Source organism: Strix uralensis, chromosome 3 (genome assembly GCF_047716275.1).
Source record: "Strix uralensis isolate ZFMK-TIS-50842 chromosome 3, bStrUra1, whole genome shotgun sequence".
In the NCBI taxonomy this organism is placed as follows: domain Eukaryota; kingdom Metazoa; phylum Chordata; class Aves; order Strigiformes; family Strigidae; genus Strix; species Strix uralensis.
The window spans coordinates 79,102,869-79,127,926 of NC_133974.1; the positions used below are offsets into that span (position 1 = coordinate 79,102,869).

General features: G+C 36.7%; 1 protein-coding gene across 3 annotated transcripts in view; it reads right to left on the minus strand.

Annotated features, from left to right (window-relative positions):
• The window catches only part of PDE10A (phosphodiesterase 10A), a 382,017-nt gene that overhangs the window by 63,531 nt on the left and 293,428 nt on the right, over positions 1-25,058 (minus strand). For 2 of the 3 annotated variants that reach the window (XM_074863004.1, XM_074863002.1), the window contains exon 3: positions 10,702-10,730. In XM_074863004.1, coding sequence (XP_074719105.1) covers positions 10,702-10,730 — 29 coding nt within the window. The remainder of the gene's footprint in view (positions 1-10,701; positions 10,731-25,058) is intronic. The other variant, XM_074863003.1, reaches the window with a different exon arrangement.

The window sequence follows — 25,058 nt, forward strand, 5'->3', positions numbered from 1 at the left end:
CAGACTAATGAAAACAGTACTACGGAAAATGCTGTGGAAGTTCAGAGTACCACAGTTTACCCACACTCCCACATATATGTACACTTATGTAACTCTGCTCTATATCTCTCTAGATCTTCTCTGTCAGTAACGTTGGGTAAACCTGTATATGTGACACTCACTGACGAATTAAGCACGTAACTTACGCAATATATTCCAAGATATAACTTTTATTTCCACTATTACTTTCATGAATTTCTACATACAACACACTATGTCAAAATACAGAGAATACGACCATATATTTAGGATACATTTAGCTTCTCCATCTCAAAAAAACCCCACCCCAAACTTCACCAACAAAAAACCCAAGTGCTTGCTGGATAATATCAATTACTGATTCCTTTAAATTAAGCACATCTTAATCTTGACTTTAAAATGGTTCCCAAGAACATGCAATCTTTGCCATGACCCCCTCTTAACACATGGTGTTGTATTATCTATTGCCCCACATGGACATATTAGAACATCTGAGATCTAGGGTGTCCAAAATGTTCTCAACATAACAGACTTATTAATAATTCCTTCTATAAATTGATGTGATGATTATAATTTTTGACATCAATGTAACGTCACACTGCATACATGCATAAACGGTTCTAAGTCTTGAGTTTACAATACAGCATGCCATTACCATTATTAGCACCGTATGGCAGTTGACAAGCTTCCATTGACTGTCCTCTGTTGTATCCAGTATTTACTACTGTATGATTTTTCAAAAGGAGACAATAATAGCATAGTTTCATGAAAGTGGAATTTTTATACTTAGGATATAGCCAAGAGTAATCATATAACAGGAAAATGGTGAACCAGAGTCTGTATTATTCATATGTGTTAACCCATATCTGCAAAAGTATGCCACTTATCCTAAAGCGACAATAGCTAATCAAGCACACATGCACAAAGCCTTTACCATGTGGAAAAATGCCTTCTCAGAACTTGGAAATGAATACATATCTCTCTGTCTGTGATGCACAGTCAGGATTTAAATCAAATCTTCAAAGGTTAAAGCTAATACATTAAGAGAACGCATCATCAAAACGAGCCTACTGGCGTAACAGCCGTGGCAGAATAACAACTTTCCCCGTAATCAAGAAGTAGTTCTGTGTGCATAGTAATTACATAATAAGCTACATGCCCTTTATCCTCACCTCTGCAACATATGCTTGCAAACATTTTGTAAGCAGGGCAAATCATTGCATGCATCCATGTTACTAAAAAGATGGTAGCAGCGTAATACATATAGCTGTAATACAGAGAATTTCTATTACTGACAATCTGTGGATCCACAACTGGCCCGATGAATAGAGTTTGTCCAGATTCAAAATTAAATAATTCTATGACTTAGATCAATTGCCAGCAAAGAATTACTCCGTCGTGCTGTAAAATGGTTTTATTTTTATTACAGTGGAGTGAAAGAGGTTTATTTATTTGGTTCTAGGCATTTTAGACTGGATAACCACAATTATGTTTGGTTGAAAAACCACAATATTCTTTATGAAACCCTGCATTTAAACACTGTATAAGTCATCAGCAAACTTTAGTACAAGCACTATCAAATGCGGTTGCTAACACAGACCTGCTCATATTTGGTGTAAAACTTACTTTAGGAAAGCAATTACTCAAAAAAATTCAACACACTTGGTGGAAAAAGGGTATTTATTTGTCATCAGATATAGTGTAAGTACTGTTTCTTAATTTGTTATTGTAGTTCAGTTTGAATTTAAACGTTAATACTCAACTCCTTTTACTTAATTCATTCTTCCCATTGCTGATTTCCTTCTATTTAAGATTCAACATCTACAAGTAATTTGGCATATTTACTGTAAAATTCTGAATTTCAGTGACATTACATTAAAATAATTCAAGTGGACTAAAAACTGGTTTAGCACTATCATACCACTATCACACTGGCATCGTATTTCTAGTAGCTGCACATATTATAATGCTATGAAAAAGAACTAGCAATTAAGAAGGGAAATCCTGTTATATATATTCATATTGACATTTATAAATATGAAAGAAGGAATTTTGCAGGATTTATATAAAAGTATTTCTATGGTTATCTGTCTTTAGAATATTGTGGTGCAATAGAACACAGCAACCCATGACAGGTGATTTAGGAATAGTATTGTGACTTAGAACTAAACAAAGCAGCTGAGAATCACAAACATTTTATTCCAAGAAAGGAGATATAGAAATATCATAGAGATTAATTTTAAGCATTCATTCTGAACAATTCAGACACCAAAAAAATATATTCAAGGACATAATATCTAAAGTAAATTTTATGTATGACAAACTGAAATGAAGATTAATTTCCATGTTTTCATGCTTATAGGGTAGCTGTGCCAGGGGCATTTTATGCTCCTCAAGAAAAGAAAAGGCCCTTCTGCTGCAACAAAAAGCCTTCAATAATACAGCACTGGGTCAATAAGTGCCAGCATAATCCAGAAGTTGATCTGTTTTCTCTGTTACTTCTTAAAGTGGCTTCTGAATAGCAATGAGAAGAGCAAGTTCCATGTAATACTTATTCCGTACTACAGAGTCTTTCTCCATAGCAACAATTGCCTGGTTCTGCAATAGAAACACATCCTTTTACAGACATAATAGTGTATGACATTATAGCAGACTAGGAGGAGTTAGAATAAAAAAACAGCCCAAATTCCACATGATGTGGAGAGGGGTGGCCAAAGGTACTTTGGGGATGCAGAACTTCATTGGATGAGGAGAAAAAAAACCCAAACAAACAAACTGTGAAAGCCACAAAACATGGGGGAAGTGGCCACATACAGAGATTCCTCTTGATGTTGCTTATTTTTCATCTGTAATTTAGGCATTTTAGGCTGGTTTCAGAGGATGTCAGAGAGAACCACAAGACAGAGCTCTTTGTCAACCGATGCAGGCAGCCTCTAGCCGACCACAGGGCTACCAGGGCCAGAGCAGTACTGCCTGCTGGGAGGTGGCTCCGCCTGCTGGGAGGTGACTCTGAAGTCCTGTCTCCTTAGAGGCTCAACGTGGAAGGCCAGCACAGATGTTTTGCCCAGGAAAAAGGAGAAGGTACTGACCTGTCATATCAGTATGCCTCAGAAACAGACTTTTGGGAAAACAATGACCAATTCTTCTAGCAAGCATCAGGCATGTTCTTAAAAATTTTCAAGGTTCCTTACCCACCCTTTCAATTATTATCAGACTGAAATGTTAGAGAGGCCCTGGGAAAGCAGTGTGGATCTTCATAATCAGTGCTTCAGGTTCAGCCCCCGGAGCCATCCCAGGCTTCCCTTATTTTGTTTGCTGTGCAAAAAGAGCTTGGGAGATGAGGGGCACTGCCTGACTCTCACCACTGTGCGGGCTGCCTGGACAGAGTGCAATGAGGACACCAGCAGTGCTGAGCAAGCTAATGTTATATATGTTGTGTCCAGTGCCACCCTATTCATTTGCAAGGCACTCTAGAGGTGTTAGAAGGGCCACACCATGGAAAGGTGTAGGCTATTCTGTCCCAGGACACTTGAAACTGAGGCCATAAATGTAATCTGAGACATGTAAGCAGGTAAAAAAACAAAATAACAAAAAAAGGGCCTCAAAAAACTAAGGACAAAAAAAGCTTTGTGACATCAAAATGGCACTGTTAAAAAAACAAAAACAAAATCAACAAAACCACCACAGAAAAAACTACCCCACCAAAACCAGCAATTCAGGTAAGCAGGTAAAAAGCAATTCTTGGACCAGGATTAGGATCCGTTGGGACAAACAGAGGCTCTTGTAAGGCGCCACAGCTGTTGAAGGGTGGTAAATCACTAAGCACAAAGGATGTACATAGGCCAAGGAGATTGTATATCGACACAGGAGTTTAAAACACCTATTCTCTCTTTGGTTACATGAGGTAGTATTCCAGATAACCAGCTAATACTTCATCAAACCACCTAAATTAATCTGTCAATAACAGCATCAAGACTTGTAGGTAGTGAATCCAAGTGATTCTGCACAGCACTTTATACAAAACAATGTCCTTAAGCAGGGATTGGATTTCACCACAAACACCTAAGTCATGAGATCTGGAATGTGACAACAAGCTGTACCCAAACTTCTTCAGTCTTCTCTTTAAAACTGACAGCTACTCTCTTCTCTACGAAGCATACTACAGTACATAAGCAGCTGCTAAACCCAAACCAACCAAAATCTCCTCATAAACTTCCAGCCAACACAAGTTTTCTTTCCTATAAAACCACAGTCTCATCAGCAAGAGTCATCAGGGAATGAATTTAAAGATGAACAAAGCTTCAAATCTAAAAAAGCGCACTTGTTTGCAGTTTTAATGGTCTGAACATTTGCTCCATATTTGATTGAGATGTCAGTCTAACCTATTTCAGGCTAGGTATTCTCATACTGAATCAGAAGTGTAAAAAGATTGATCTTACATATAGAAGTTATCAATGCCATTGATACCTACTTTATAAAATAAGAATTCCCAACAGCAACACTTTTGTACTTCTTAAAAACAAGCATTGCAGCCACAAAAATAAACAAGCAGACGAAACTGATGCCTTTTGTTGAAACAGATCAGCTTTCCCTTTCTTTCAAGTAGCATTATGAAAAAAAACAGAGCACAGCTACTTCCCTGATTTAAGAGACTTGCTCTGTGTAATTTTCCAGTTGCCTCCACAACTTACCTTCTGGGAAGATCATCAGTACTCAATTGCTGCATCTTTTTTTTAAAGAAATACTGTATGTCCTTTAAGAATTTTGGGACCATTACTTGATTTGCCACATAATAAGCAGATTTGTAAACTGAAGTATACTCTTGCCTCTTTCTGGTTTTGGTTTTTTTTTTTTTCTCCCCCCTCAAAGGAGAGAAACATTGGTGACCAAATCCAGTCCCTTGCAGGCAAAGGCAGCCTTGTAAGAGATGTCTTGTTTAAGATTACTTCATTCCATGTGTCACTACACTTCACTGTAATGAATATTCAGACATGTAATTTAGAGACAGAAAAGGCCAGACCTGTAAGCATCACAATAATCTCCTACTTCTTCAAATGCAAGAAATTATTGCATTTTAGTCATAGTAATGTTACTGCATTTCTGCTGACCAAAGGCTATAAAGAAAGAAATGCTTGTAGAAAAAAACCCAAAATATTTAATTAAACCAATAATAAGACTGGGAAAAGGACATAAACTTTTATTCAGGTCATTTTTATGTGTACATAAATTAGGTTGTGTACATGTTTGATATGTATGTTTATGTGTACTGCTACCTTCTGTAGGCCTGATACTTTCACTAGCTGCAATATTTTGCACTGTTTAGCTGCACTGATGGCTCGTTCACATCTTGCATAGAAACTGGTGTTTCTCATTTTTGGGCACAAATAACTAAGAGAGAACTGTGTCCTAATAACAGGGAAAACATATCTAACCACACCACAAAAAAAAAAAAAATACAGGAAGGGAATAAAACTGCTTGCTTGCTTCAGGGTGGAAATGCTGAACCAAAGGATGTCAGATCCTCAGACTGAAAAGTAAGGAGAATGCCTAAGCAAGCATACGGTGCAGAGCTGGCTTTCAGAGGAGCAGTAAGCTTGGAGAAAAAGCTCAGAAAAATCTCTTTGCTCCAAAAAATCAGAGAGGTAACCAGGGTTGGCTGGAATAACGAGTTTTGTTTAAACTTGGACACTGGAAAGCAAGAGGCTATAAAGGGCAGACTTAGCTGAGGTGATTAATTTTAATGCTTGTACATAGCCTCAGAGGAAACTGCTTCTACACGTATTTGTCTGACGTTCTATTCTTCTTGTTTTGTCTGGAGAGGACGTGGGTTAGAACTTGTTCAGTAAATAAAGTTTAGCATTGGGGCACCATGTACAGGTATTTATGAATTGTTTGTTGGCACATCAAACGCTGTTCATGACAAAAGCAAAGAAGAGAAAATATGAGATGACACTTGGCAGGACAGGCCCTATAATGTCTAAAGATGCAAACCAGTTCTCACTCTGCACAGAAAGAGTTCACTAATTTTGAAGGCATGCATTTCCCAGTCCATTTATGTAGTTGATTTCCAAGCCTTGGAGAATACCTTCCCTAGAGCTTCTTGCTTTCAATTGGCATCCAATTTTAATCTTTCCATCAGCTCCTTCCCTGCTATCAATTGGTAACACCGCAATAAATTGCTTCACTAGTAATAGGAAAAATACATAATAAAAAGCAAAGGCTTGGCTTACAAGAAAAGAACATTATGATTATATAGAAGTAACTATATAAGCTGTTATTAACTGTAAGGCTCAAACTGCATCAATATCTCAATTATATCACTTCTCCAGATTATATAATAAAACAGCATAATGAGCTTCATTTTAACTTGACAAGCCTGAATACTGCTCCTCTTTTTAAAAAGCTTTTTATAAAATCACATTCCCTCCTAATACTTGACTTGCAAACACTCTAAAGACATCATGTACAAAATTAAAAATAAACTTCCTCATTTTCCTACCACTGTTGCTTATCACTACCACAGTAACCACAAGATTTTCTTTATAAAGAAATCGGCTTATACAAGCATCTTCTTCTCGTGACAATGGGTGCAATGCCATTTGCATCACTTCTAAAGGCTAAATATACATGTTTGTTCTAGTTTCCCTAACTTTTTGATTAATCTGTCGCAGTCTTCAGTTCTGGGACTGTGTGAAAACATTTAAATCCCATCTTTATTAAGAAAATACTACAAAGACTGAGCTTGCTTTGCCAACGTGTCATAAAAAGCCCAAACTTTTATTATCAGTTGCACAGGGAAGATACATGCAATTACTGCAACTATTTACTGAAAACACACTTGCTAATTCTGTTACCGTCAGTGACATACTGTGCTGGGTGCTAGCTGGTGCCAAGGCAGCTGCCAAAAGCTTCAAGTCCAAAAAGGGGAAAGGAAAGGATTAAAGTATTATTCTTGTTTCTAAGAATAAAGTACTGTAAATGAGCTAGTCACTTGCTAGGTAATAATTTGCTGGTGTTTACATGGTAAACTTCTGCAAAGTGAATTGCTGTTGGCATCACCAGAGTTTAAAAAGCAAAGGTACTTGCCAAAAGGCAGCTTCACTGGAAGTATTGTTCATGTAAACATTGAATGGGAAGTCATTAAGCAAAATGAACAACAGCTAATTTTGCCGCGATCATATCAGGAACATTAAGCATTTTTGTTTAAACTTCAGAATCTGAGGTACAAAAGAGCACACAGTGATCATGGGAAACTTAACAGCACGTAGAACAAAATCCTGGCTATAGTTCACGTAGGAATGGGGTTATTTTTGCCAACTGAAAAGAATAACATGTCTCCAATACACACTGTTTTCACTAATACTGTCAAAGAAATGTATCTTTAGTCTAGATATACATGAATACATACGTGCTTAGTGCTCAAACTCACACTCCTCTATTTTTGTTTCTTTTGCACATAAAACAGCAAAAGCAAAATATAAATTCAGGTTAAGTTTTCTTCATCAAAATAATTCAATAGTTGGTTTTCTTTCTGAAATCCCTGCCCAGAAAACCACTTGTGTAGCTAGGATGGATGGGATCAGCCAACACACAGCTGCACAATAAGTAAGCAGAAGAAACAGCATTTCCAAGGATGTTCCTAATACTACGTCATGTGAAAAGGAGATTCTGTCCCCAGTTACATATATTTCATAAATACTGGAATGTAGCATGCAGTAAAAAGTTCACAGGTTCACTGCTTGGTCACAGATGCTCATGAAATATTTTGTAACCAGAGTTGGTTTTATGCCAATCGCAGTCTACAGGAATTTGGAAATCTTTTTTCCTCCCCCTTTTTTTCCCACCTGTCAGTTACTATGTCAGGCCAATCTAGGATATCCTTACCTGTAACTTCTGAACACCAAAATATTGATGAAATTGCCTTCAGTAGGCCAGACTTTAAAATAAATTTTGAAAAGCTTCATTTCTGTGCTACAAATATCACAATTTAAATTATGTGGAACGTTTCTCCTACTCTCTCCTTGTTTCAAAAACATGCAATGTAATGCTGACAGCCATGATTGTTACTTTATTTTCATTTTTTTACCAAGCTGTTAAAAATGGCAAAAGATTAAAAATGCAGTTCCTATACAACAGCATTTTTCAGAACTTCCTCAGTTTTCAAAGTGTGAAACTGCAACACAAACCCTTGAAAATATTTCCTTGCAATAATTCAAGCAGCAAAAGATTTTTTTTCAAAAATCTGGACACCATTCATCCCACTGCATTTGCTGATAAAAAGAAAAAAAGGCAAATGAATGACAAGTTTAGTATTTAGAGCCCCTAGAACAACCTTCTCTTGTACGTTTATAAAGAGAAAAGGTGAGGCTTTTAGGGGGAGAAAGGGGTTAAATAAATCTAACAAAAAATATCCTCCCTCAATTTAATTCTGTTGTCCTGTGTAAGAACAACAGAAAAGGAGGTTATTGGAGCAACTGATGTCAGAGCATATGAATATGAATGTTTTAATGTTTTCACTCTGCCCAACACTGAAAGATTGAAAAAAAAAAAAAACAGCAATGAGCGAAACATTTTTCCAGCATATTTCTACCTTGGTTCGTAACTAATGTAATATTTTAAACCAGTCGGTGATTTATTTCTGCAATAAATTTCCTTTCACTAATTTTTATTTTTGCTTCCCTATAAGAGCTTCTTTTTGCAGACATTTTAAGGAATTAAAAATGTAACACTTAATGAGTAAAACTCAGTTCTTCAGTCAGCGTGAACATCCTTTTTGTCTGAAAAACATTACTCACATGCAGAACTTTCCCATTTAAATTCTAATTTATGTTCAGATTTTAATTAAACCGGCGTCTATTTGAGCTGGTTCTGAAGAAAGAGGATGTATTACAATGGTCTACATTATTATATACGGCATTATTCAAAAATACTATAAACTAAGAAACGTGTTCATTTGTAGTATGATGCATTACTGGGTGCCCTCAAGTACTGTATTTAAAAAAAAAGAAGTACTGTAACACAGTATACACACCAAGCGTACAAACAAGGGGGAATATGTCTACTTAAGAACATCTGAGGTGTTCAGGTGAACCCATCAGGTGAGCCCATCCATCTCTGGCAAAACTGTGAATCACTATATATGACTTCAAGAGGCTGAGATGGCTGAGACTAGTGTGTCTGAGAGACAGAGGTGTTCACTGGCAGGGCAGACTCAGGCGGTTTCGGGGTTCCAGAGCTTGCTTTTGTTGCCTTGAAGAGCTCAAATATGGTAACCTAGATATGTTTCGTAATTCCATTTTCCAGAGTTTTAGGTAAAATGTGAATCTATTTACCAAATTGCTGACAATTAAAAGGAACATTCTTCCACAGAAATAATTATGGCTTTCGAGATTTTTAGGCAGACCTTCAATTATTTTGAAATCAAAACAATATATACAAATATACTAATAACAATAATCTTCAGTTGCAATGATAGGTATTTACTCAACTGCCATAATGGCTCAATACTAAGGGGTGACCAAAACACGTGTTCTAAATTAATAAATTACTAAAACATGGTGATTTTCACCTGAATTCTCAATACCTTTATATATCCATAGCACATCACATATATGGAGAACTTCTGCTTGAATAAACATGCTTGAATAAACTCATTCTAGACATCATTTAATCTATCTTTCATAGTCTCATAAGAGGTGAACTTCAGTTCCTCCTTATGTCAGCCCTCTGCTCTCAGGGTTACCAAACCAAGGTTTCCACTGCCAGCCTGTTTCCACTCCTTCCATGCCCTAGTGTTTTCCAGGACTTCCACTGAGAGCAAGGCCACCCAGACAGATTTTACAGTCTTTCAACCAGCCTTATTTTTAATATGTGTCTGACACTACTGTATTTCTCCTGGGAACATGAAATAGTTTATGCAAGACATTCAAGAGGAGGAGCAAAACAGGACCTCAGAAAGCTGTAAGCAGCTCCCTCATCTTACACAAAATAACATTTGGGTTCGTCAGGCTGACTGGACACATCTGAGGGCAACAGACTGACCCGTACTGATCTTTTGTCATTTCCAGCAAAGGCACTAGTTTCTAATAGATCCCCCTAACTATATATTCTGCAGGACACCGTGTCAATCAAACATAAGGCTAGAGTTGGGAATTTATTACTGAATAAGTTATTTAAGATTTTACATTACATTTCATACAGTACACAGCAAAATATTTCAAATTAAAGATTTTAGCTCATCTGTACCACAGCACATCTCAAAGGGAGTTACTAGATAGGGCACATTCCTTCCCTTGTTTCCTCTTATGCTTTCCATCTCTTGAGGCAGTAACACTGATTAAATAGTCTGCTGTTATGCATATGCTCAAAGTCCCATGATTTTCCTGGTTTCCGTGAAGTACCTTTTTAAAACTGGATCATGAAAATAGCACTGTGAGAACTCTAAATTTGTTGATACAAAATACCCTTTAATTTATTTACAGCCAATCAAGTGTTCTTAATATTTATTTTCCTTATTAACTGTTCTCTAGTCAGTCAGTACACCATTTTGTTTTCTCTGGAGATCCACTATGTCCATGGAATAGAGTCAAACCTTGATCCAAGACTGCACAAAAATCATCTCAAGTGAACAGTAGGCCTCAGAGAATACACTAACTTTTAGAGTGGATGGAGAGTAGCACTTACCCTGCTGACTTCTTTAGGAGTCGATTCTTCTAAGAGGAAACAAAACAAACAATTAGGCACTCAGGGAAGTTTCTAGACTAAATGAACAAGATACCATACTTCAAACAATTTTTGCACTGTTGCACAAACCTTCTAACATGGTTCAACAAAGTAATTGAAATATCCTGAGACTGGTGTGCATTTACAATCTTTTAAACTTCTAAGTCTAAAAATTAATTAAAATTAAGATAAAGTACTGAAGAATTCTGTCCTGCTTAATAAGAATACAAAATTTCCTGTATTTCATCAGTCAATTCACAGGCCAGCTAAACCGATAAATCCTATATCCTTCTCCTACATTTTTATTCCAATTCAGTAAGAAAATTGTTAGTATTGCACAGTCTGAGAAGTAAAGGCCCTTTGCTACCATGTATATGCCACCAATGTCCTACATATATAAGCAAGTTAGTGAGCAGACTTAGGCTTTCTGTTCTGAAGATCAAAGATGCTATTTCTCTTGACTTCTTTGGATGTGGATAAAAAGCCCTGTGGCCGTAAGACTACAAGAACATCACTAATGTGATCTGGCATAACATGTTAAAAATGCATAGATGACAAGGTTATATATATATATATATACACACACACACATATTTATACATAAATATGGGTATATATACACACATTATTATATTTTGTCCTTTCAAATGCAAGAACTCATGCATTTTTTTGTAATTTAAATATGCAAAAATAGACACAGATACAATACCAGAGCACTAGCTAAAACATTGAGTTTTATTTGTGAAAACAAAGGGAAAGCAGTTATACAGCAAGAATGCATCTGCCACAGGAAATATTTCCAACTTCCAGTTAGATCACACCAAAAGCAGCTTAAACACATCCTTACAAACCTCCAGTTGGTTAGCTGTTTCTGAAAACATGAAGGCAACTATTTGTAACCTTTTATTTCATACTAGGAATCAAATCACTATGCTTTGGAAATTAATTTTAAGTGACCAAATATTCAATCTCATAGAGAAAGACCATATGGTTATATTTGTGAATCTTAATCTACATATGCTTTGATACATCTTAACTGAGTGGGTTTTCAGATATCTCTCAGATACAGACATAGTATCACCTAGGCTGCTTAACAGCAGATACATTAAATTTTCTCCAAAATCATCCCCAGGTAAAGAAGGGATCTCAAGGTGCCCCTTGAGAAGGGCACATTTACAAGTATTTCAATATTATCAACAGCAAAGGCTCTTCGTGTGTTGCCATTTAAGATGAACTTTTGAAAAATAAAGCTAGAAAAAAAGATTTTCTAGAAAACAAATTCAAGACCAAATTTCCAATGAAAGAACTCTCTATAATCATAGAAATTTCTCCTCAACATTGAGTGACATCAAGTAAAATAATGTCTTTCACAACTATGAGTGAATATTAGTCTTCTCTTACCCCCAATCAAATGATATACCAGTAACTTACACATGCAGAACACGGACATAAACTTAATTGAGATATTTAAAGTAGTCTGTTATTAGTAATGCAATGTATAACACATACTCTGCAATGTTCAGTGATGTTATCTTCCTTGAACACAGGAATCTACATACCTGTTACAAGGACAGCCAAAGCTACACTCAAAATCCATCTCCCTACTACCTGATTTCTGACAGTGAGCAACAACAGAAGATGTAAACAACAGAAAACTGAGTGATGACATGACGACGCTTTCCCTGGAGTACACTCTCAGTTTTCAGTAACCAATGGATCAAGCATTTCTTGAATCAGTGGTGATATTTTTCTGTTTAAAAGACTAGGAAGGGGTTTTCTTCCTCACACTTTCAGGAGGTAGGAGGGGTGTTAGATTTTGGTTGGTTGGTTTTTTAAACCTGAGCCACCATCCTTCAGCATTCACAACATTCTCTGAGTTACACACTTTAAACACATATTATGAGAAAAACTCTCTCTCTTATTTTGAATCTCCACATTACAAATTTAATTTGATTCACCTTACCTATGGAACCTGTGATTCTACGAATCTCTCAGACAAGTCCTTCTCTGCTTTACACCCCATCAAAACCTTTCCTGGCTTGAGAGATCTGGTCTGGTTTGCTGCTGAAGTCATTCAGCACTGCTGGGTGACTCTCACCGCTCCTGTCTCCTCTATCCCCCTGCCTCCTGCCAGGATGGGAAGTCCAGAACTACAGGCAATACTGCAGCTCAAGAAAACACAACAGGGACTTAAAGAATGACACAGGGATGATTTAGAGGTCTGATCGCTCTTTGAAAAGAGTAATTCCCAACATTTTACCTGTTTCTTGATGGTTACTAAATATTGAGCTAACATTTTTAAACATTTGTATTTTGTAATAAAGGTATCTCTCTCCAGAGTGTTAACAACTAATTAAAAGCCCACTACTGCATATGTAAAATTAGAAACATCTTCCCCCATGTAAAGCAGTCAGCATTATCAGTATTAACTGTCAGCTGTTTTCTCTCTCAGCTACTCAGTACTTTTTGCACTCTGAATAGCTTCATACCCTAAAAAAATAATCTCATTTTTCAAATTACCTTCAACCCTGCATACTCTTACCCAAATTATGTATGTATATGCTGAAAAGCACGGGTAAATCATACTAGTGATCTCCCTCTACTATAACAAAAGGAATTTATTGTAATATGTCTATATTACTAACATCACAATCCTGTGTCTTTCACACCATTGTGAGACATAACTGTCACTGCAACGTCCAATGATAGACTGAAGATAGATTAAATGCACCAAATCTAAAATTTACTACACAGTATAAAAGCCTACATAATCTCTATTTGGGCCACTATAAAAAAAATTTCAGTGCTTCAACATCAGAAAGAGCAATGAATAACTTCCTATTCTTGGAGATCCCTGTCAATGCAATTTCATAGTCTGAGCAAAATGTTACAAATGCCATCAACCCAACATGAAACTTCCCACATATATATAATACTGTGCTTTAATTTGTATAACATGAGATACACAGGTGTCACTCCTGCCTTGTGATCCATTGCTAATTCCTTTCTTTATTATAAAGGCATCATTCTTGTATTAAGAAGTTATGTAAAGGTAACATATGAAGTCCCTGTGCACATCTGGGTCTATTTTGCTGAGTATAAGACATGAAAATGGACAGACAGTCATTACATCAAAGAACATTTGATTTCTTTCTGTGAGGAAATTAAAAGAAATATGTTAACAGATCAGGAAGGAAAAAGTAACACCTATGGTACTCAGAAAAGATAAGTTTTACAGAACAATTATTAGAGACAATACTTTTTCATAATAAAAAAGTTATAAACAATATGCCATTTTTTCAGAAGAAAGATAAACAAAGTGTTTGGGTATTAGAGCTACACAGACAAAGTTTGCAATTCAGGGATTATGAACTGGTGGGAAAAATGGAAGATTTTTTTTTAAGGGAAGGAGGAAAGCAAAAGATGAGGGGGAAAAGGGAAAAAAATAGCATCAATACTCTGTTAATACGTCTAGACACAAGTTAAATTACTACACAACAAGCTAGAAAATAATTTTCAACATAAAAAGAAATTGAAAGCCTAACAAGAGTCCTTTTTTTCCCCCCCAAGAGTAAAGGAAGAAACGTGACCCCCATGAACGTGAAGTGAATCAAATTGCTCTTCTGGAGATGCAGTCTTTAAGGCACAAGTACACATCAAGTGACAGGATACACATACACCTCAGTGCTGGCACCACTTCGCTGGGGTTTTATCCACAGCACAGAGTACAATACTTCTCTTACAATTTGGTTTCTGTGAGCTAGGAAAAATCCTTGGAACAGCAACTTTTCCCACAAATTATTTTAATAGCCAAAATCCAGGATTAGTTAATATATGAAAGTAACAGGGGGCTGATGAAAAATACCTTCAATTTGCATACTCCTGTTTATTTAAAAGCCATTAATTTTGTTTAAGAGGTACAAACACACTGATCTCTTGTTTGTAAAACAAGTTCCATCCCTGTAAAATATGAAGCTTTTAAAGAAACAGATCAACCATTAAAATAAATTCAGAGACATTAAGTACATCAATAAATAGCAGCTTGCTATAGTGTTAAATCTCACAGAAAAATTCTCTGCTTGAATATAAAGGTCCCCATTTATTATGGCACATTGCGTGGGAAAACAGCTAGATAGGGGAAAGTGTCTTATTAGTGTCTGCACTGAGGGAAATAAACACCTTGGGAGAAAGCAAGTGTTTGTGAAAGAGATCATACAAATGCTCCAGCCACTAGAAACTTTTCAGTTGGGAGTTCACTTTTTCTTTAGACATCAAATACAGTCAACCATGATACATGACCAAGTGTCACCCTCTCAATCCCATCTGTTGGTAGTATTGCTGTTCACAGAATTTAGGAAGACGTTAATTTTTTGTGATACCTGACATAATTATTAACACAGAGTAGTACAAGAAATGTGTATGGTTTAGTTCTGGCACTCTGAATATGCCAACATATATGTCATAACAACTGCACAGCACACTACAGGTATGCATAATAATTGCTATGGTAATTAAAGACAACCTCCATCTGCGAAAGCTTCCATACTAAACCAAGAAGAGCAAGATAGGAGGAAGCAGAAAAGAAGAAAGGGAACAGACAGAAAAAACCTCCACAGAAGGTCTGGGATTTGGCAGAGTATAAAGGAGGCCAGGTTTGGTATCTGGCACAATATACACAAGATCACATTTAATTTGGTTTGGGGTTCTCTTTTTTGGGGGGTGTGTGAAGGGGTGTTAAATTGTGTAATAGTTCATTTACTAGGAAAAAATCACGTTTTATTTTGCACGTAAAAAAAAAAATCTCATTTCATACTTTAAAAAAAAAAAAGAAACACAAAGGTGAATGATTTTCTGAAAATTGCAAGATGCCAAGCCAGAGTAGTCACAAAGACAACTTGCATGCAAAGCAAGCTTTCAACACCTCAGATGTGATATTCTGAGGTATTTATCAAGGAAGCAATAATTCTAATGCCTAGTTAGTTTTATCACAGGAACTCTTTCAGAAAAACAATATGGTCTTATGCCGTTCTTTATTCTGTGCAGTTAAATACTATTGCTAGTCCACCATTGTTGATGACAGCAAACAAACACTTAGGATTAATTCTGTTTATGAGATCCCAGATAGCTGTATTGTCACATTTTCCCACAGAATGTTTTCCCACATAGCAGATGTCAGACTGACCTAATAATTTTACTTTTCAAAATTTGCTTTAGGCTCCTTTTTCTTCAGCTAATAAGACACAAGTTGTTTGGAATGCAATTAGACCAGCATAAAAACTTTGCTGCTTTTTTTCCCCTTAAGAAGTGTCATACACCCACACGTCAACAGAAATTCCACATCAACAAGTGCAGATTGGTTAAATACCGATTTCATCACCATGAAATAGAGTTTACCAGGTTTAATTTATTCCTCCAGTAGAATGGCATCAATCAGATGAGTTGGTCAGTCTATTTTAATTGCAGCTTGTTTGAGATACTCTACATTCTTATTTTAGACATCTTGCATCTGGCAGCTTATGCCTCCACTGAATTTGTAAGATCTTTCAAAGACACCTTAGCTGAGGGTGAGTTTCCAAAAGTGGCAACTATCATGTATAACAGAAATGCTAAAGCTGTCATTCAAAAATGGTCTTGCTTCTTAACGCACAATCTCACTGAGAGCACCTGAATAGCTCTCCTGACTTTCAACTGTCTGGACTTATTTCACAGTTTGGAAGCACTTGTAATATTACATCATAGAAAACTAACTTAGACAGTTTGTTTAGAAAGACACTTAGAAATTAAAAGGGAATATTAATTAGTATTGATCCTTGGTGGCACACTAGGTTTCTTTCCTCGAAGCAGAACAAAACATGAAAACTAACTTTTTTACACCAACAGCAAGATCCACATTTTTAAAAGTTCCTGAGAAAGGATGCTCAGTTCTTCCTCTTCTTAAACAACAAAGTAACATGGATCAGAAAATAAGTAAGTCCTGAAACAAGACTTCATTACAGATGGTAAGCAGAGAAACATATTGTCTGCCAGGTGTCCTAAAATTTTACACGCTCCTTCACATATAAAGAAAACAGGACACTACACAGAATCACAGAATTATCAAGGTTGGAAAAGACCTTGAAGCTCACCCAGTCCAACCATTAACCTAACACTGACAGTTCCCAACTACACCATATCCCTCAGTGCTATGTCAACCCGACTCTTAAACACCTCCAGGGATGGGGACTCCACCACCTCCCTGGGCAGCCCATTCCAACGCCTAACAACCCGTTCTGTAAAGAAATGCTTCCTAATATCCAGTCTAAACCTTCCCTGGTGCAAGAGGCCATTCCCTCTTGTCCTATTGCTTGTTACTTCGTTAAAGAGACTCATCCACAAAATAGGAGCCAGGAGACAGTGCATTTGACTTCATTGGACACAGCTAAATGTTTGGAAGCTCATTGTTTTCTAAGGTCTCAGCCCTTCCAAAATGATGAAGCATTTGGAGCAATTTTGCAGGACAACCTATTCTGGCCAGAAAATTTTCAAAAGGGACCCTCTGAAAGGATCACCAGCCCCTGTGAGAACAGAGAGACCTATAGAAGATACAGATTTTGCTCTTGTTTCTGAAATTGCAAAGCATACTGATAACAGCTCCGCACGTTGCTCATCCATGGACAAAAAATTCTCAACTGTATACTTGCTGTGACAATTTAGGCTAATCTAAGCAGGATATTTCCACAAAATAACGATCAAGAAAATGGCTTCATAATTAACAGACTTACCTTCTCACTTCTGTTTAAATAGTGGAATTATGGATGTGCCTCTGAACTTGTGGAATGATGTCTTCCCCACATCAGCTAAAGTTTCATAAAATTCTACATAAGTCTCTCAGATTGAATTACACCTCAGTAAAAGTCATGCTGGAAACTAGTCTCTGATCACCAGGAAGAAACTTTATAGTTTCCAGCAGTGAATGGTCTTCACCAAGAAAGTCTACATTGTGTTTTATGGTAACTGGCCTATGATTTCATATCCTATTCAACATGACTGTTGAATAAAGAGAGTGTTAAATTGGTTCATTCATCTATTTTACCAGTCAACAATGTATAATCATCATTTATTACCAGAATACAGCCACTAGACAATGGGCTAAAGAGAATGTATAAGACAATTTTTTTCATACTCACCAGTTCACAGCTGCACATTTTTGCCTCTATCTACCACTTTTCTTGCCTGTCACTGAATTCTGTTTGGCATTCACTGCACTAGCTGTTATAGGCAGCTTTCTTTAAAATTTATTACAGGTCTTGCAAACATGTTTGGTGAAGGAAGTCTCTCATCCAGTAGTAATACAATTTCAGTACCACTGCTGTTAAATCAAACTTGATTTTCTCCTACTTTTTGGTCCCAGAATCCTGCTGGTTGCCAAGTATAAGGTATCCTTAAAGTTTAGTCCAATTGATGTATTTCAGAAACAGCATTAACACTACTAAGCTGCGCTCTCACTACTGAATAGAGCTGTTCCTTCACTTTTGAATGTGTTTCAAATATACTGCACAAGGTCGAAGTCTTATTGTGTTCAGCAGGTGTTTTCAGTGAGAAGGAAAAAATTACATCACCATTGGCTCAAATACTAGTCAGATAGATACCTTGAGCATTTTCACTGAAATCAATAGAACTGCTACAGCATGCATTGGAAACCAGAAATGCTTTTATGTATTAAATGTCGTGGCATTCCTGTTATGCATAGTGACCCAGGGCTGAAGTTGATGATTAAAAGAGAATGCTACCGGAAGTAAGTCCTACAAAGCTCCAACAACCTGAGAAAGCCTCGTTGGATCTTGTCCATCATAAGACATTTGGATATTTTAAAAGCATGATTTATTATGCATACTCTTTGGACCCTGCTGAGCCTCTTGGGTTTGGCTTGTTCATTCCTAGTTCATAAATACCTCTTCCTGACTGATAAGCTGTCTGGAGGATTTTAATGAAAGGCACTTCCTCCTCCTTCCCCACCATCTGTATACAGCCCATACAGCACTCTCACCCCTACGAGGCAAGGGATGGGATCACAGAATGCACACAGCTCAGTGCCATGAAGTTCGCACCCCTAGCATGTAGTGAGGCTTCAAAGGTTTGTTGGCCAAACAGGCCAAGACATTTTAGCAGGTTCTCACCTTCTGGAGCAGGAAATACTGCATATGGTTCAGTGACAGCAAGAGAATGTAATAATCTTACACTTGTTGGGAAAAACGCAATCTTACACTTACCTTGCGGAAAAAGAGCGTCAGATACCAATGTTTTTACCACACTTTTTCCCTTTAAGTCTATTTTGTTCTCATCCCTCCTTTTTGTTCACTGTATTCTCACCTCTTTCTGTTTAGAAACATAGGATTTTTTTTTAGGAAAAAACATGTCCATGTAATAAAACTGTAAGCTATCACACTCTTAGGAAATTTAAAATTTTCTGATTCCAGTGTTTATCTGCTATAGAGAATTTAAATTGGTAAAAGAAGCTTCATAGACTGCCTGATTTTCTTGTTTCTGCATCTCTGACTACACTGAAAACAAATGTCATGTTACTGAACTTTGCAATAAAATCCTCAACATCTGCAGAAAAATCAAGACTGAGCAGTTTCCTTCTCTTTAGACCAGCTAACAAAAGAAACAAAAGAAAATGCCCCAGAGGAAAAGTTTGCTAACGTCAACAAGGGTAAGGGATCATTAGAGCTTGAGATGATAGGTTACCACATGGGAGGGTGTAGTGATCCGGTGTGAAACATATTTACGTCAGGGAATCATTTCAATCCCTCTGAAGAAACCCTACTGTAACTACAACATGCATACATTTACATTAGAGATGTATTTTATTTATTTTACCCTGGAGATTGAAAATCAAGAAATTGAGAAAATGCTCAAATTAATCCGGATAATACTGAAGAAGAAAAAGTGACAGAATAAAATTTACAAATTAAGCCTTTTTGCTTTTAGGATATTTCAGCTGATTTGTCTGTAATCATAATCAAGCTCTCAGTTACTGTGTGTTGAGTGTTACAGAATAACGATGTGAAGATAATTCAGGACTTTGGAGTATTTGAAAAATGACATGTTACACTAACACGATAAACAGATTGAAACCAAGAGAAGATTGAACTATTTACTACTTATAAGTACCACCACCATGAACGAAACATTTTGCTTGCAAGGAGACTGTTGGAAGAGAAATAATTATAACTTCAGTGTAAAGGAACAGAATATGTAACTACAAAATTAGAGATAGCTCTCTACAAAAGATAATGACAGTACCATCTGAATTTCTAAACTAGACAGTTTTACTATTAAAAGATTTATAATGACAGATAATTATAATCCACAGGAATTATGGAAAAAAACAAACAAGCAAAACCCAAAATTTATCTTTTTGGCTGCTGTACCAAAAAAAAAAAAAAAAAAATTCCAAGACATGTTGTGGAGTTCAATATTCTTATACTGGCATTTCAACAAATGCAAAATTTTAACTCTCCCTAGTAGCAAGTACAGTATTAAAGGTACTAGGCCAGACTTAGAGAAGTTTTCAGGCAGTGATACATGCACTAGGATCTCCAAAAATCTCTGAACAAGTCAGGCATCCAATTCCTTGAAAAGAAAGGAAGTTAAATACCCCAACTGTGAGTAGGCATGATGATTTACCACAGCTCAAGTGAGAATGATAATTCACTAAATTGTGGGGACTCAGCCACGTGGGCTCCTATAGCATCAATTTAAGGCTCTGCACTATGTAACAATTCTCTGATTTAATGCGTGAAATAATTGACAAAGGTTATAATATTGGACACAGAGCTTACTAAAAAGCAACAGAAAAAATGTGACACCAGTTGTTCCTGGCTGAAAACAAGAATATTCCAAACAAAACTCTGTTTATATACCTCTGATTGGTCTTGTATAATCTGTGACAGCCAGCATCAAACAGCAGCGCCGGAACACATTGCAACGTCATGGCACCTAACAGTCCACATACATCAGGAGTTATGGTCATTAAATACCTTGGCCCATCAGCATCCAGATTACTGTCCTTTTATCCACAGTGGTTCTCTAGGAGATTCCACAAAAATTGACAGGCAGAACCCAGTCCTCAGTGGACTGATGATTTTCTCATTTCTGAACAGACCTACCAGCAACATCCTCACACTCCACTACACCAACAAATCTACTGCATACCAACTTTAAGTACAGAAACTTTGACACGGGCTTCAAACAGAAGACTGGCTGTACTATCAGGCACAGGTGTTTGCCCCATCGTAAGAATCTAGCTGACCAAAACATTCAACCATAAACAAGCAAAGTAATCACAGTACCTCTGCAGTTAGGAACATGAGAAAGACTTGGTGACAGAAAGCATCCCATTTTCAGAGGTTGAAAGGCAAACATGCCTCACACTCACACAGAAAACAGATTATACTAAGTTTCAGAAGGAATTCTCTGCTCACAGCCCATCTGACAGACAGATATCAAGGAAAAAGGAAAAAAATAATTGTAGAAACATCCAAAAGAAAACCACAAATACAGATGTAGGAGCTTAGAGTGAATGAAGAACTGTATGTGTTTACACAAGACAGAATTACTTTTATGTGCTTTTTTATTTAACTAACAAAATCCAATGCAGATGGTAAATTAATTGAAATACTAATAAGAACTCAGGAAATATATAAAGAAATCAGCTGGGAAGCTAATAAACTATATCTAACACAGCAGTAAGAGAGAGTGGAAGAAGCACTTCTGTCAGTGGAATAAAGGGAACCAGAGCCAACCGTACCTCTTCAGCATGGCTGAAGTTGCCACCTGCTGGGATAAGGAGCTGTGTCTATCTCCCAAATCGTCAATCTAAGAGAACTACTAATGATCACACACTGAGAGCAGGCAACCAAGCGAGAAATCTATTCCTGAAAGTATGAAAAGGGTAATTCATAATCTAAGTCCCTTCTCCCCATGCCTTCAAAATAGTTTTGAAACAGTCATGATTGAGGAATCTTAAGATTTTGTCAGTTACAGCATCATTCTTCCCAACTTACTTCATCAGGCCTGCCATATAGTTCTGTCAAAACCAACATGAATTTCTTACATAAGCAAGCACCACACAAATACCTGGAAGAGGAATTTGGATAAACAACCCTGTGACGCAACTTCTCCTTTACATGCTTTCTTTATATTCTGCATCTACTCTGCAGCATAGAGCCACATTAGTTAATCCGTTTGGGTCTCACATCCATATAGGCATACATATAAGGCCATATTTTCACAAGCAATAAATGCTCAAGAGCACTAATTCATTCAAGAGCTACTAGGGACTTGACCATTTCTAAACATCAGGCTGCTTGTTTTGTCACCTAATTGCAGGAGTGAGATTAAGTCAGAAAACTGTACACCTAGCAGAACTGCCTAATAACTATGTAATAAACTGGTGGTTCAAAAGACAAACATTAACATAATTAAATAAGGCAAGACTGAAAGTGGAAAGAAAAGCCAAAGAAAAGCGCTTCAAAACAGAGTTTCAAAAGGAGGAGATATGAGGAGAGGGGGACAGAGATGCCAGGATGAGTAAGAAGCTTGGACAAAGATGTCAGATGTTACTAACTGTGATGTACTTTACTGAGCTCTCTAGGATCATTTTTCTGCCATGGTAGAAAACAAGTTCTACTAAAAAAAATAAAATACTATTTATTAATCATCAAAAAACCCAAACTGCATCTAAAGAAAATCATACATGTAACTCACAAAGTAAGAGTTGTGCAAAACTGTATCCTTTTGTTTGTAATATTGTTCACTGCCACTGTTAAAGAAAAAAAACTGGAAACTTAAATCTTAAGCTTTAAAAATACAGCTGTCAAGAAAAAAAAGGCAGTTGCTTCAATGTGTTTTGCCATTTTCCATCAAATGAACAGATGGCATTATTAAAATTCTAGTAGAATGAAGTATTTATAAGTTCATTAGACAACACTAACCATACAAAAAAGACAGTAATATTGCAAATAAAGCTGCAGGATTCAAAATAGCATAAAAGTACAAATAACGGTTATAAACCCATATTTATGAGTTAGTATAAAAAAACCAATAAAGCCAAATGAAACAAAAGCACACAAGAAATGCATGAAAATCTCTATAAAACAGTAATTTATTTTCCAGGGTCACTTCCAAGTTACTCCATGCATTCTGAGCCTGAACTCTATACAAAAGGTTTCAAGATAGACAGTCTGTAAGACAGCTGAGAGAGAAAAAGTCTGTTGGTTTCACTATATTTACTTTTCTTTAAGCATACGTATAAAATTCATACTATGATATACAATAACTAACAATGAAATTACTCTAGAAATTTTACCCCACAGAAATTTCAGTCTTATTCTCTGAGGTGATGTTCCCAGAAAATAAGAAAAAGGTCAGACAAATGCATCTAACACATGTGTCAGTGCTTTTAAATGTTGTGCCAGACTGGCTTATTTGATACGTGAGATGCTTTATCTGCTGTTCTCTTCACCACCTTGAATTATTAGCCTACACAGAATTCACTTAGGAATTGTATGATTTGTAACTGCTTGTCTTACTTTCTATTGTCTTTCTTCCAGCCACAGCAATGTCTCGACTTGGTAAAGTGGTGTCTGTTAGTATTCTAATTTACTTGAAAAAGATGCAAATTCCCGTCACCTTCAAAATGTGACAAAATGGATTCACTATAAAAAGAGATAGCTAACACACTGAAAATTCAGCTTTCACTCCAAACTAATATATATCAGTTCCCATATGTGCTGATTTATTCAAATGTACACCACTTCTCTCTGCAATTTTTATTAGTGCAATCTGTGTTAAAGGTTTAACTCCTTTAAGCACCCTGTCCACTCAGCATATTTTATCCAGTCTAACATGTCATACTTGGAAAGTCCTCGCTTTGATACCTACATGGAACATTACTCAAAGAGGGATGTATGTTATTTAAAAATTTGTATTTTTTCCAGAGTTTAAAGAACTGCATGGCACTTCTTTTTTCTTCTGATGAATCTATTACCCAACCTTACGCAATATTTTGCCAGTGTGTGTCCATTACTTAGTCAACTACAACTGATGCAATCTCAGATTAGACTATTTGAAACTGTTTCTTCCTGAAGAGCCAAACCTATCTAGAGAGGAATTGCAAGGTGCAGGTCCACTCCAGCAGCAACTAATTTAAGCCTGAGCTGCCACCTCTGTACTCTCCCCACTACCTTGGAGTAGTTTTCAGCTGCAGCAACTCAGTGAACTGGAGATATAATCTACAATTACATAAGCACAATGACCAATGCAAGGGAAGGACGGGATATACACACCCAGGGAAGGACGTTGAGGGCAGGTAGTACAGGCTTAGATCAACCACAGAGTTATTTCCTAGGAACCAAGAGGTTCTGGCTCTAGGGAATACTGCTTGAGCAGACAGGACTCCTTAGCATTTCAGTTTCTTAATGATTGGGCTATTCAAGACTAGTTGGTGCCTACTAAAAGAGCCTGAGATTCTGAGGCTCTTAAGGAGGCATTGAAAGCTGTCTTTCATACGATGACTGTTAATTTTTTTTGGAGCATAACAAGTTCCTTCATATGTAATAGTTTCATATTTAATAAAAAAAGATGCAATTATGGCTACCTTCAGGCAGGAGACACAGACACATCCTCTTTAGTGAAATGTAGCAGTTGCAGAGATGTCTAGATTTAATGGGTTCTTCCATTTAAAGGGTATTACGATCTACATCAACATTGATTTCTATTTATTAGTCTCCTCTAGCACATTACTGGAAAGAATAAGAAGTTTTAGTATGTTTTAGATATGTGTACAGCATTCAGAGAAAGGCTTATATAAGAATTCACATTATTATCTTCAAATCTTCAAACGCTGTTTTAACATTCAACACAAACGCAGCTAAGTCATGAGCAGCTTCTGTTGGTCCATCCTACATTTAAATGACTTAGGATTGTCTCTTTAGATGAGAAGATTTGGAAACAATCAAAGGGAGGAGGGGATTAAGATTTAGAATTATTGTTAGCTTCCTGGTTTTGAATTATTTAGCCAAATCTCACAAGCATGGAGAGAAACTTGCTTTAACAGCACAACAGCAGATTCCCTAACTTCATTCTAAAAAATGCCTTTAATTCCAGTTACTGATTTACGCTGTATTATTACATTTACTGCTTTCTGTTTCCACTGCAATTCCAGGTATAGTGAAGGAATGCAGAACTACTCCCTAATTTACTTTTGCTTGCTTGCCTATCATAGTATGGCAATGAAACTGGATAAGGTATGCCTACAATGTCAGTGACAGCGT